This window comes from Gekko japonicus, unplaced genomic scaffold, assembly GCF_001447785.1.
Source record: "Gekko japonicus isolate JY-2015 unplaced genomic scaffold, Gekko_japonicus_V1.1 scaffold907, whole genome shotgun sequence".
NCBI classification, from domain to species: Eukaryota; Metazoa; Chordata; class Lepidosauria; order Squamata; family Gekkonidae; genus Gekko; species Gekko japonicus.
Window position 1 is genome coordinate 209,546 of NW_015174870.1, and position 14,769 is coordinate 224,314.

General features: G+C 40.9%; 1 protein-coding gene across 1 annotated transcript in view; it reads right to left on the reverse strand.

The window, feature by feature from the left end:
- Positions 1-643: 643 nt before the first annotated feature.
- Positions 644-14,769, reverse strand: part of RNF146 (ring finger protein 146) — a 20,325-nt gene continuing 6,199 nt past the window's right edge. The window contains exons 2-3 of the mRNA XM_015424799.1: positions 9,511-9,671; positions 644-2,414 (exon numbers count right to left, since the gene is read on the reverse strand). Coding sequence (XP_015280285.1) covers positions 1,364-2,413 — 1,050 coding nt within the window. The 5' untranslated portion in view covers position 2,414; positions 9,511-9,671 and the 3' untranslated portion in view covers positions 644-1,363. The remainder of the gene's footprint in view (positions 2,415-9,510; positions 9,672-14,769) is intronic.

Below are 14,769 nucleotides of genomic sequence, written 5' to 3' on the forward strand. Positions count from 1 at the left end.
TGATGGAAAGGCTAAAGATTTTTTTTAAACCCAAAATGTGTCTCATTCCTCCATTTTCAGTAACCCTGGATTAAACACTTGAAGTCTACAAGATTTGTCTTTGTATAAAAAGAAAACAGTACACAGCTGCTGCAAATGCACAGTGGAGGAACTACTTGATGCTGAATATTAAACCTACAGGAACTATTACTATTTAGTGGAAGATAAATGGCAGGAATCTCATCATTGTTAATACAATAAGGCAGCTGCTGCTATGATTTTAGAACCAGGAGCGACTTCACAAGGCAGCATGTAAATAATGCCACATATCACTGTTGCACACATGACTATTTTATTTCACCTACAGTTGTTGGGCAATTTAATCAGAGGTTGCTGTCTATTTTCACTGAACAGAGATTTATTGTTGTCAGTACGTAGCAGAGTGAATGAATTTTTAAGTACCACATCAGACCTTTTTTTCAAGCAGAGTATTTTCTACATGGCTGTGCTAAACATCCTGGACTCAAGGTGTAGCTTATTATACATTTTAATGCATTTAGTTAACCAGTGTGAAAAGCTAGGAGCAATCTCATCTGAAAAGTAGTCTGTGCCTCCTTTGCAAATTTCCTCTTCAAGGTTACTTGGGTACAGTTCTATATGGAAACAGTGTTCAGATTGTTGATAAAATGTAGTTTATTAAATTATAAATTTTGTAACAAAAACAAGACAGATCAAGAGACTCAAACAAGCTACAGGGACTAGACAGAAGAGCCAATGAAGACATCATGAAGTGTTTACAAGTAAAACTCTGCAACAGAATTTTTACATTTCATTCAGGAAGATGATTGCTCTTTGTTTTAGTAAAACATCTGAAGTTCAGAAGTCACACCTATTTTCTCACATTAAAATTAAGCATCCTGCTCATACCCAAACTCTTTTCCATTTCCAGTTTTAATGTTCCTCCCATACATCGATCCATGCAGATAGTAAAGTTACTTAATGCAACAGAGAATGATGACAGCTCCAAGTTTTACAGTGGATATACATTGGTCAAAAAAGAGGACAGGGTTTCACTGAGAGAGGGGAAATATACTACAAAATAAAACATGAAAGACATTTACAAAAACAAAACTGGGTATTGCTAAGTAGCTGTCAAACCATTAACACCCCCCCAGTTTTTTGTTTTATTTTTAAACATAGAAAGTCTTCCAGCCAAGACATGTTAAGCGATTGCCTTTGAAGTTAGAGGCTCAAGTTTGTTTTTCCTCTTTCCCATCCACCCACCCCCAAACACTTTGAAACACACTGCTAGACTGGAGTGCAATGTCAATACAGACAAAATATACAGGTACAAGACTTGAGTTTTCAAAACATGGCTCTAGATTTAAACTTCAGTTACTGTGCACTGTCCGTCAGGCCTCCTAGATCTTACACTGGTGTTTCCCACCCCATTCCCTGCCACTGGTCTATCCAAGGCTGGCTGATTTGCATTCAGATGTCTCTGCTGAGCAGAGGATGCAGGCAGCTGAAGCTGGGCAGACACATCCTCACTATCACTGCTAGCATCCGATTCTGTTTCCTCAATGGAGGTGTCAAGAACTGGCACCCTACCAGAAGATGATGATTCATGGTCTTCCTCTCCCTCTCCCCTATGGCTCCTTTCAACCATACTGTCTCCATTTATTTGTAAGTTGGCAAAAGAGTTCTCTAGAATGCTTGCATCAGGTGATGGCGTTGCAGGACTTGTCAGCTGACCATCTAGTGAAGGTAGGGGTCTAACAGAAACAGTTGCTAGAGGCTGCCCAGCAGCAGCCCCTAGAGCTGGTGTACCGTCTGCACCATCAGCAGAGCTCTCTCTTGCTAGATTGATAGCATTAGAGTCACAGTCCAACCTAAGCCCAGCCACTCCCTTCTTTGGAATATCTATTATGTCCCGTTTTATTTTCCTGCGACGTCCATGCTCATTTCTCCTATACTGAACCATGTTCTCAAGATCTGCCACATACAAGAACCCAGCAATTAACATTTCAGTGCTCTTTTTACCTTTAGAAAAAGCATCTTCCAGCTCCCTACTGGTACGTTCATCATATTGCCACCAGCCATTTCTGCCTTCATAGTACCAAGCATATTCCCCATTGCCTCTACTGGCTGCTTTGAGTTCCTCAGGTGATAGTAAGGTTGGTTTATCAAGGAAGTCCTCTGGGATCTCCTGCCGACAGAGTGCACATCGCTTTCCAAGCCAGGAAGCTCCTTTCACACACAGATAGCAGAAGACATGTTTACAAGGCAGACTCACAGGATGGACACATGTTTGCAGACAGATAGCACATTCAGGGACCATAAGAGATGGTGCTGAGCTGGAACATGGCTCGTTTGTCTTCCTGTTTGTGGGAAGCATGTTGATTGAGTGATCGACTTCACCACAACCGGCCATCCTAGAAATGATCAAAAGGTTTATATACTTTTGCAGAGTTGCCTTTTATTCAAAGGGTTAAGGTATTTCAGCTATAAAGTTTTTTAAAGTACACAAGCAGTCAGGACATTACATTGGAGATATGGTCTCAAATTTGTTCACAAACTCTCTTCCCTTGTGGCCAACCTACTTTCAAATCTAAACCAGGAAGTACAGCAAACCTGAGTTTGTGCTTGTCTGTAAGAATTTTGCAAACTGAACAAGTAATTCTTCCTAAGACTGGTTTGCAGGGGGGGAATCATAATTTGCTGGCTCAGCAGCTGCTGAAATCCAGAAGCTAACTATGAGGTTTGCATTATGTAAGGAGAGAATGGACTCAGTGAGGCCAAAGCTCTCCTGCCAAGCTCATTCATGAACCAAACAACTGACAAAATGGATTAGCAAGGCTGATTGTAATACATTAATTTACAGGATGAAATAGTGTGGTGCAGGTGACAGATGTGAACTGGGGCCTCTGGATTCAAATTCCTGCTCAGTTACAAAGCTCATTGGGTGGCAATCAGTGTTTTTCAGTTTAACTACCTTGTACAGTCACTGGGCAAAACATTACATATCCCAATATATACTTGCCAAGAACGTCTTGAAAGACAAGGTGTAATGTGATTAAAGATTTAAGAGTTCCTAATACTAAACTAGAGAAAGAAGTTAAGGCTGCATTATAGGACAGCATCTTGACACAAAGATGTAGTTCTCTTCCAGGACTTTTTAAATCTAATTGTCAGTAGTATCCCAGAAAGTGCCACAGAGTTTAAAGTGTCCTATACTCAAGATGTAAGTCTTCTAATTTCTCACAATACAGAGCACCCTCCAAAAGTTGACCACTGTATGAATACACGAAAACTGCCTTATACTGATCAGACACATGGTCCATCAAAGTCAGTATTTTCTCCTCAAACTGGCATTGGCTCTCCAGGGTATCAAAAAGACGTCTTTCATGCCACCTGATCCTTGAATGGGACCTTTTGCATATCAAGCGGATGCTCTACCACAGAGCCACAGCCCCTCCCAGACCACTGTATTTGTACCACACTTCATAAAACGTCCATCAGTGGCTATTAGCCTCTAGGTATAGATAGGAACTCTCAGTCTGGGGCAAGTGATGCACTGTATTCTTGGTGCTTGTGGGGGGGGGGGGACAGTGGGAGGGCTTCTAGTGTCCTGGCCCCACTGCTGGACCTTCTGATGGCACCTGGTATTTTTGGCCACTGCGTGACAGAGTGTTGGACTGGATGGGCCATTGGCCTGATCCAACATTGGCTTCTCTTATGTTTGCTTCATTAACTTCTTGCCTTTATGGCTGTATTTAAGAGAAGATACATCAAATTCAAGTCAATAGAAGCTTACAGCAAGTTCTGCTTTACTTTGCAGGAGTTCATTCTACAGACAGTGCCCTTGTTTTTCCCTACATAATGATAGAACTCAACTCAGGATCAGGGGGGAAATTATAAGGTTACGTTTCTTAAATTTGTGTTTTATGAGCAAGATAATCCAACTTGAAATCCTGCACTGTTCTGTTATGCATATGCTTTTCAGAGACAAAAAGTAAGGGTTGCATCCAGTGAAGCATTTCCAGAGACAGAAAGATTTCCACCTGTAGAGTGTGACCTTCTTTCCTCTCCCTTCCCACTGCAGTCCAACATGCCCCCTGAAATGCTGCTGGCATCTCCTGTCCCCCAGCAGCAGCATTTTGGGAACATTTTGAGCTGTAGTAGGAGACAAGAAAGTCATGCTTGTGTGAGAGGAAATCCTGTCCACAGAAACACTTTGGTAAATCCAAGTCTTGATAATTTTGAGATGCAATTATAACAACATGTTGAACATGCTACTGAAATAAGCTGCAAAGGAGAATGGAAAACACAAATGTTGGTGCAAATTCTTTCTAATGAGAAGGTTAATCATCTACCACATTCTTAGTTTATGCTTGCTCAGGTTGAAGTGAGCAGGCACTATGGTTCTCCCCTTTGTATCAATGAATGAGTATGACAGAATCGGCACTGCCACTCTGGACCATCTGATAGTGCTGTACTTGAGACTGAGGGGAAACCAGGATTCCCCTTCTAAATCTAAGCGGTGGAGTCTTGTGAGCAAAAATTCTACTTTGTGAGATACTGGCATTAAAGTTGATAGTGAGTGATTTGGCTACTGCATAAATTAGTTTGCTCTAGAGCCATCCTTCCTAAGCTAAGACAAAAACGTGAGCTGGAGGCTAAAAAATGCTGAGCTAGTTCACACTAACTCAGCTTAGAGAGAACACTGGTCACTACATGATACTAACTTACATTGCAGTTTTACTTGGACAGTTCAAAGAAATAATAGAGTAAAAGCTTTGGAATCTAGTATTCATGGAGAATACAGGCTGCTAGTTAATCAAATGTCCCAGATACTTAAGGTTACTGTTCTTCCCCAACCCAGAGGGATCTGTTGCAGCCTAACTCCACCCCATTGAGTGACAGCCGACATGCCTGGGACCCTTCTACCTGAAGCCATCTTATGCAGCAAGCACAGCTGGCTCATGAAAGCTTAAGGCAGACTGAGAGGGAAAGAAACATTGGAGGATGACATCTGTTAGCACCACTGGCTATCAGGAGCCCAGCAATGGCCAGAGAAGCATTAAGGGAGATGGCTGAAGGAGGGAGGGATGTGCACACATACAACAATGCAGAGGTATAGCAGCTGAAGGGGAGGAGAAGCCTTCTGGATAATCAAGTGCCAGATAATTTTTTTTACTGTATTTTTTTAATAAAAATAAGATTTTTTTTGATATTTTATTTTCATTTTCTACAAACAACAAAAAGTAACATAACTCCATTTTATGCCAATAAAGGCTGACTTGACTTGACATAACTCCATTTAGAGTTCATATACATTTCCAAATATAAGGTTCATCCTTCTAAATTAACAAATATTATCTTTAACTAGCATTTTTTCATTTTTAATTTATCTTCTTCATCTTCAGCCAGTCATATATAATTCCCCATCTCTCCCAAAAAGCTTCCTCTGGCTTATTTTGTAATGCAATAGTCCATTTGTCCATATCAGCTATCTCAAGTATCTTATTTTTGAGTTCTCTTATAGAAGGTATATTCTTTGATTTCCATTGCCTTGCTATCAAAATTCTGGCTGCGGTTAAGAAATATATAATTATCTGTGTATGCTTTTTAATTTTTTTCTGGAATCATATTAAGTAGCCATATTTCTGGTATTAAAGGGATATTAATTTTTATGACATCTAAAATTATTTTAGCAATTTCCCCCCCCAAATTTTGGATTTTGTCACACCTCCACCATATGTGGAGGTACGATCCTACATTTCCCCCACATCTCCAACATAAATTGGATGCCTTCGGGAAGCACTTTGCTACTTTGGCAGGAGTCCAATGCCACCTATAGAACATTATATATATGTTCTCCTTGTACAGGGTAGCTCTCAGAAAGTTTAGTTATTTCCATGTTTTAGTCCATTGTTCTGCTTCTATAGGGTGCTCAATCTCTTTTATCCACGCTAACACTGACATTTTTATTGTTTCTTCTTGTAAGAAATCCTCTATCAATATGGTATAAAGTTTCTGAATAAGCTTATCACTGGAAGATAACCAGATTTTGTCAAATTCATTTAAACTAGTGTAAAATCCTGTTTTTTTATCTTCGTTATATCTTGTTTTTAATACATTTTTTCCCACCAGGATAATTTTATGTTATGTTTCAATAAAACCTCATCCGAATTCAATTCAGCCTGTTTATTCAATAAATTGCCATAACTTTCATTAATTTTCCCTACTTTAAGTGAGGGTTTGGCAAATGCCTCTATCGGGGATATCCATGTTGGTATTTTAGTATAGTTTTTATATTTTATTAAATTCCACACTTTAATGAGGGAGCTTCTGATTATATGTGTATGGAAATTAGAGTGGATTTTATCCTTCACGTACCATCCCACTGCTAAATCTCATCCCTCTAACTTTAATGTTCTAATGTCCTCTAACATTGCCCATTCTTTAATCCATACCATTGAAGCTGCAAAGTAATACAATTGCCAATTAGGCAAATGCAAAACCTCCCCTCTTTTTACTGTCCTGAAGGTATTTAGTTTTTATTCTCGGTTTTTTAAACTGCCAAATAAAGTTATTTATAGTTTTCTCCAAGTCTTTAAAATACTTATAATTTTTGAGTATTGGTAAATTCTGTGTGAGGAAGAGGAATCTTGGCAGAATATTCATTTTAACTGTCGCTATTCTTCCCAGTAAAAAGAGATGTATTTTATCCCAATGCTTCAAATCCCCTTTTATATCTTTTAAGAGTTGTAAGTAGTTGTCTTCATATAACATCAATGTTTTGTCGGATATCCATATTCCTAAATACTTCGCTTTTCCCACTACCTCCATTTTTGATATTTTTTTATTCTTTGTATCATATTTTGTGGGCAGTTTTTGACTATAATTTTAGTCTTTTGAACATTAATTCTAAAGCCTGCAAATTCCCAAATTCCTGAATGTCTTCTAATAGATACTTTAAAGAGTGTTCTGGGTCTTCTAATATAACAATCAAGTCATCTGCAAAAGCTTGCAGTTTAAAAGTTTCACCTCTTACTTTCAGCCCTTTTATCATTTCATTATCTCTTATCCTTTCAGCTAATGACTCAATCGTAAAAATAAACAATAAAGGAGATAGGGGCCAACCCTGTCTAGTGCCTTTTTGAATAGGAATATTTTGAGTGGGTTCGCTATTAACTACAATTTTTGCATTTTGGGTATTGTAAATAGCCTTTATCATTGTAAGAAAATTGTTCCCACATTGCCAAATCGTAAATTTAAATAAAAATAAGATTTTAATCCCCCACCCATGTAAAGAGAAGGTAGTTAAAAATATCACAAAATTCATCAGACATAGGTACAACAGTGAATTTCTGTTTCTTACAGATGACTTCCTGATGTGTATTTTTGGAAAAAAGAAGCAAGGTTGAGCAGCTGATTGGCTAGACTTTGAATTCAATGCAAAGTACCCAACATCTGATGTGACAAATTCAATAATCAGTCAAAATTATCCATCTAGTGAGAATCTTCATATGCAAACATATCTCCCTCAAAATACCACATTTATGTTCTTTGTTGTAATCTCCCTTATAAATAAAAGCCAAATGGTGGTGGCACTTCTCTAGAACATTCCACACGCTCCAAAATCAGTTCGCTCTCTGATCTGTCATTCAGAGGGTCTCCCTATCCACTGGCTGCTTTGCCTGAGTCCTGCCTCCAACATTCTAAACATTTTGCTGTTCTTCTCTCCCCCCCCCCATAGCCAGTCAGAACACAGAGGTTATTTGCATATGCAGCCTCATTGGCCTTTGCCTCGGAACACAGAGGTCGTTTGCATATGTGACTTGATTGGCTTTTGCCTCTAACATTCTAAGCAGTTTTGCTGTTCTGAGGTAAAATGTGTCCAATCTTCAGGTGAGGGCAGGAGATCACTCAGAATTACAACTGCTTTCCAGATGGCAGAGATCAGTTCCCCTGGAGAAAATGGTGGGCTCTGTATCCTTATATGCTGCTGACAGCCAATGTGATGTAGCAGTCAAGGCTTCAGAGCACGGGAGAGGCTGCAGGTGTGTGGGGGGTGGAAAGCTGAAGAGTGAGGGGGAAATAAAGGTAGGTTGATGAATGGCTGGAAAGGAGATAGGGTTGCCAACTCCAGGTGGGAAATTCCTGGAGATGTGAGGGATGGAGCCTGGAGAGGGTGAGGTTTCAGTAGGTGTGGGACCTCGGACAGGTACAAAGCCATAGACTCCACCCTCCAAACCAACTATTCCCTTCTGGGGAACCATCATTGTCAATCTCCAGGTGAGGGCTGGAGATCACTCAAAATTACAACTGTTCTTTAGGTAGCAGAGATCAGTTCCTCTGGAGAAAATGGTGGACTCAGTGTCATTATACCCTGCTGAGGTCGACACTGAGTGTCCAAGGCCGGGGCACCCGCCCAGAGCCTCTTTCTAGAGGCCGTTGTATTTATTTCCACAATGGGCCTTTTTCCTAGTCTGATATAAAGTGACAAGCTGAAATGTGGTGTGACATCTGAAGACTTGGTTCTCATTAGGGCAAACTAGGTTCTGTAGATTCCACTTCCATCCACTTAATGAGACAACTCTCTAGAAATCCCAGTAATAAAAATGTGGGTGGGCTTTTCAAGCAATGATGTGCTATCCTCAAAAGACCATGATATTACTTATTTTATTTTGTTCTATTTTTATATGCTGCTATGACAACTTATAGCTTCCTTATAATACACGTGAATATAGGAAGCTGCCTTATAACGAGTCAGAACATTGATCTATCAAGGGCAGTACCGTCTACTGGTTGGCAATAGCTCTCCCGGTTCTCAGACCTAGTTCTTTCACATCACCTGATTTTTTTCAGCTGGAAATGCAAGGGATGGAACCTGGGAGTTCTGCATGCAAAGCAGATGTTCTACAACTAAGTCACTAATTAATAAATGAAGTTAACCATGATTTAATGTAAAGAACTGAATTTCTTATTGCCATTTTCACTCTTCTAAATGTGTCCTCCTGCTGAGTGTACAGCAACAATATAGGTAAATCCTCCCTAGAGTGCTCATCACAAATTGCCTGATAGTTCGATTTTCAGGAATGGCACCAATGCAGAATGATCCCCTCCTGGGAAACAGAGTAGTGCTATTCTGCTTCTCAGGAAAGTGTTCTCCCCTGCTGCCCCCCTCAGTACTCATTTTGGTTGGTGTGTTCCTCTGCTGTCCTTTTATACCACAAAATGTCCCAAAAATAAAGTGGGTGGAAATCCTACTTTATAGGTGACAGAGCAATTCAAAGAATCTTCTGTGGCACAGTTATGCAGAGATCTGATGCATGGGACAGGGAGTGTAGAAGAGAACCCCAAGCAGAGAAGTGTGACAGCAAAGATAGTGAGTTCCCTTGCACCAGTGTCATTGTTTCAATGCACTGGTTTCACAGTATTGGTCATAAGGCACATGTGAACTCCAGCTTGCTGTACTTGAACTGATACATACCAAAACTATCTCAAAGCAAAAAATCTTACCTTCCTTTCTTCTTTATAGTTCTTCTTCAAACATGTTACAAAATTAAGAGGCCATTGTTAAATGCAGCCAACTAGAGCAGAGTAACCAGTTTCCCACTGATGGTTCATTCCTGTTGTGCACTGCTTGCTGAATGCACGTAATGTCTGAATTGCACTGGAAGCTGAAAGAAAAAGAAGGACTATCAAAGCACTACCCTAACCCTAGAGTAACTCAGTGGAAGTCATTCACCATCACCAATGCCTCCTGGCCTTGTAACTGAAGCTGCCGCAGCTCCTGTCCATACCCACAATTGCTGCCAAGCCCGGTGCATCTCCCAGCCTTGCCACCCAGACAGCCACGGCTTCTCCCCCCCCTCCCCGTCACTGCTGCCATCGCAGCTCTTGGCCACAACCATCACAGCCAATGCTTGGAGGAAGTAATATGCATGCTGTCTGTGCATGTGCAGACAACACTTTTATTTGGGGAAGAATTTAAATCTCTGTTTCTGAGCATCTGCCAGCCCTATAGTTTTAGTTTTTAAAAGCAAAGGACTTTGTGCCTAGATACTTCTATAACTAAGAAGCATTATATTTCATTTGCTACAGAAGAGGTTATGTTGAAAGGCACTTTTCATGAACCTGAGCACGCAACACTGTCGATCGCCTAAGCAAATCTATTTAAGTGAGATTTTATTGCATACATTAGTATGCAGCTGAGAAGTCAAGAAACAGATAGGCCTTCAAAGGAGGTTAATGGTAATGTATATTATTGAAAAGAACCCTGGGAAGGTTTTGGGTGACCTTCGAATTAAAACATTCTTGAATAATGGCCTCCGTACTGAAGTCTCTCTTATGCTCCACAGAATTATTTCATAAGTGTGTTGTGCTTTGTTTGAAGTGCCAGACCGGTGACAAACAGCTTAACTCAGTGAGTGAGACCTCTACAAACTCAAGGAGGCCATCTCTCTGTAATGGCATAAAAGATTAAGCTACAAATCTTGGTGTGTTCCTTTGACTCCACTTCTCTTTTCATTACTATTCTGTATAACCACAGGCATTTCTAAATCTTATTAATCTTTCTCCACTGTCTCTACTCTTTCTTGTCTCTGTAACCCATAGTGTATGCTGTTCTCTTTGCAACTTCATGTTACTCCCTTTGTCCCTACGCAAAACACAGCGCTCTTCCTTATCTGCACCTTCAAAGTCTGATTTACCAGCTGAGTAACATTCCTACAACTTATTCAGTACCACACAGCTCTCTCCATGTCCCATGACCCCCCCCATTACCCCTCTCTCTGTGCACCCTAATATATTAGTTACACCTGACTCATCTTCCAGTCCTTGGGGGAGCTATTTCACTGCCACTACCCCCCTCCATGCTCTTTAACAGCAACAGGACACAAGGTTTTCATACTCCCAGAAATCCATGTTGTAAACTGAATCTCAGGTGCAGGTGGCTGTGGTGGGCTGGCTGCAATAAGCTACAGAAACCAATATGAACTACACTGTATGTCTTTGCATTTAGGGAGAAAAGGATCAGTGCAAGCAATGTGATAAAAAAGCATTATCTCATCTCCATCTCTGATGGGTCTCAGCAAGATTTAGACGAACAATGCACACATGGAATCCCCCACACACACCCAGGCAGGGACACAAACAAGCGGAGGCCACAGACCTCATGTATGACAAGAGGAATGGAACATTATTAAGCATCCAGGACTTCTAAGGCAAGATAAGGTTCTTATGAAAAGCAGTTGAAGTTACAGCTTTCAAAACCTAGGGTGTGGTTTGCTCTGAAGGCCATACTGTTTTCCATCTGCAAAGAGGAACAATGACCCAAACCAGTGGGCATTCAATTGGCCGGCAGAGAAATAAACAATTAAATATGGAGGAACTAAACATGAATTTAGTATATTTTTCATTGAAAAGGGGGGGAAATGCCATTATCTCCAGGATACTCTAATCACAGTATAATTATAAGATTATAGTAAGGAAGTTTTTGACAGCAGCATAGCCTTACCAACAGATTTAGAAAATGCTTTCAATTAAATCTCCACATTTAACCTGTGGCCTTCAATTTTATGCTTAGACTGCACAGACTGCACTGTAGAATACTGGCATTAAAGTCTGTGGAAGACCTTAACGCAAGTATTTTTATTTGAAAGTTTGCATTTTACTTATCAATAACTTTCCTTCGCTTACACTTCCAACACTCACTTGAATCAGTATTCTTATACACAGTCTTGAAAAATCCTACATAAAATATAATAAACTCAACACTTTAAATATAAACAGTAGCTGAAGCTATGTTCAGGTTAAGTACCTACGCTTCATACACAGCGGGGAATAAGGTGCTGTTCCTCTGATTAAAATCTGGAATTTTTGGCATCTCCAAAGATCAGCACAGATCCAATATTGAACCACGGTCTAGGGAACTAGAAAGAGTTGTGGGACCACTTGTCACATTTTCTCCTTTTTGTATACGAATTCTCAAAATGTGGTTTGATATTATGGCTGATGACAGTTACCAAAACAGTTCAAGACACGCCTTAACTCCAATCTGTAATCTTAATTGCTACATGAAACAAGAACCAGTTAAAAACCACCTGGATTGATACAACAGTATCAGATCAAATCTGCAATGTTTAGCGCTGAATATCTAGGGGACTGCAGCAACTGTGCTGCTAATTTTTAAGTGTATAACCTGGGGACAAATAATCTGATATTAAGTGCATGGACTCTAGGAGCTTCCGGTTTTGGCGACTTGAGGCTCGAATGCATCCCATCGAGCCCCTGTTGGAAACGCACCGAGCTGCGGTGGACAGGAAGGGTCCTGGCTAGATCCGGGTCCTCCCGGAGTCCTTGTAGGGGACTCCCAGCCTGGGGTGCAGAGGAGAGCCACTCCCAAGGTGACAGCCGAGGGATTGAGGCTCTCCCTACCCCAAGAGGTCCTGCCATCACGAAGCCATTATGGTGAAAAGAGCTGGCTGCCAGACGACCAGACAAGCGATCTAGCGCGATTTCCCTCTAGCACGAAAAAAGTGAGTTAAGCAATCCCTCATATAAGCGGCCAAGTTTTTAAGTCCACTGGATTTAAGTTGAGAAACAAGCGGCGGGTGGGGGAAGAGTTGGGAAATCACACCCCCCCAAAAAAAAACTGAACTACCCTGGAACAAGAAAGGAAAAGAAATAAGCTAAACTAACCGTGTGAGACTGTAACTGAGACCGAAAGGTGTACAATAATTCAAAGCGTTTTTAAATCGGAGAACTTTGCCTTTAAATCCAAAAACTGGAAGAGGGAGAAGAATGGTGCAGGAAAAGAAACCTCTCACAGGAAATACCATACCAACAACTCCCACCCAGACACAGGAAGCAGCTGCTGACTTTCCCAATACGCTGGCTACGGCATTGTGCCCCCTGCTGGAGCAGACATCTAATATCAACAGTAAGCTTGATGGTGTCCAAAAGCAACTAACACAGATGGATAAAAGAGCAGACAAAACAGACAGAGCCAACGAGAAAGCTGAAAGAAAGACCAAAGATATTGAACAAAAATTGGGGGAAGTAGAAAAAGAGAGCGTCTCAGATAAAGGCCAATAATGTATGTCTTATGCTTTCTAGGTGGTCCTGAGCAAAAAGGAGAAAATTTAAAAGTCATTTTAAGTGAAGCGTTAGCACCAATGACAGATCTTAAGCAAGAGGCGCTGCAAAATGATATGGACTTGGCTTACTGAACCTATCCAGATTTTATAAAGAAAAATGAACTGCCTGGAGAAATATACGTGAAATTCTCTTAAGAGATCTACCAGAGACAATGTTTTGAAAGCCACATCTGGAAAAGTTCTGAAGATTAAAGACGAAGAAGTTAAAATTTTAAAGGACATTCCATTCAAAAAGCGGAAGCAAAGGCGACAATACAAGGATTTAACCTTCTTCCTCCACAACTCAATCGCTTATAGATGGATTTTTCCAGAGGGACTTGTATTCAACTATAAAGAAAAGAAGAATAAAATTGACTGTCCAAAAAGCCAAAGATTTTTTGAAGCAACAACAAAGCCCGAGTAAAGATGACAAAAAACCTGTGGACAATATTGAGGAAGAGGGAACCAGTGATGAAGGAACAGAAGACCCCTCGAGTAGCTCTAGTAGTACCCCGGAAACCTCAGACTCTGAGAAGGGGGCAGATGCACCAAAATACCTAAAACAAATCTGAAGTACAAGAAGAAACGTATAAGATGAGCAGATATTTCAACAGAATATAAGTGATTATAAAACACCAGAGACTAGTATTAAGACTAAGCTAGTGTTAACCTGAATTTTGATAAATTGATCTTTGTTATTATTGTAGGATTCTTATATATACATTGTAACATTTAGATCACGATCCTTGTCCTATCTTTTGTTTTAGGTATAGTGTTTACCCCCTGTTCCCTTACCTTTAGGATGTAGGTGAAAAATACAATTAAAAAGTTATTTTAAAAAAAGTGCACGGACTCTAATCTGGGAGAACCAGGTTTGATTTCCCACTCCTCCAGTCGCAGCTGCTGGATGACCTTGGGCAAGCCATAGTTCTAACAAGAGCTGTCCTTGAAAGGGCAGTTTTTGAAAGAGCTTTCTCAGCCCCACCTACCTCACAGGGTATCTGTTGTGGGGAGGGGAAGGGAAAGAAGGTTGTTTAACTGCTCTGAGACTCCAAGTGAAGGGCGGGGTATAAATCCAATCCCTTCCTCTTCCCTTTCCTGTCAGAATAAACTGCCAAAACGGTTGTCTCTCATGACAAAGATGCTTCTCCTGCTTGGCTCCTCTGCGGCTAGCTTGCTACTGAGGTGGGCTACCAGCCATCAAACCTTTCTCTTCTCCCCCTGCTGTGAGGCTAACTTTCTCCTCAGTGGTTGTTGCTAGACAACAAAACTTGGTTCTGTCCGTAAAAAGGCAAAGGCAGGAGACCCTTTCCAGGTCTACTTCAGCCTTTGTGGGGAACTCACAGGGGCCAATCCTGACTAGGGTTGCCAGCTCCAGGTTGGGAAATTCCTGGATATTTTGTGGTGGATTCTACAGAAGCCAAAGTTTGGGGAGGGCAGATGCTCCAGCTGAATAGAATGCCATGGAGTCCACCCTCCAAAGCAGTTATTTTCTCCTGGGAAACCATTGCTACCAATTTCCAAGTCAGGGCTGGAAATCACTCAGAATTAAAACTGCTCTTCGGATGGCAGAGATCAGTTCCCCTGGAAAAAATGGGGTACTCTGTGTCATTATACCCTGCTGAGGTGCCCCCCCCCC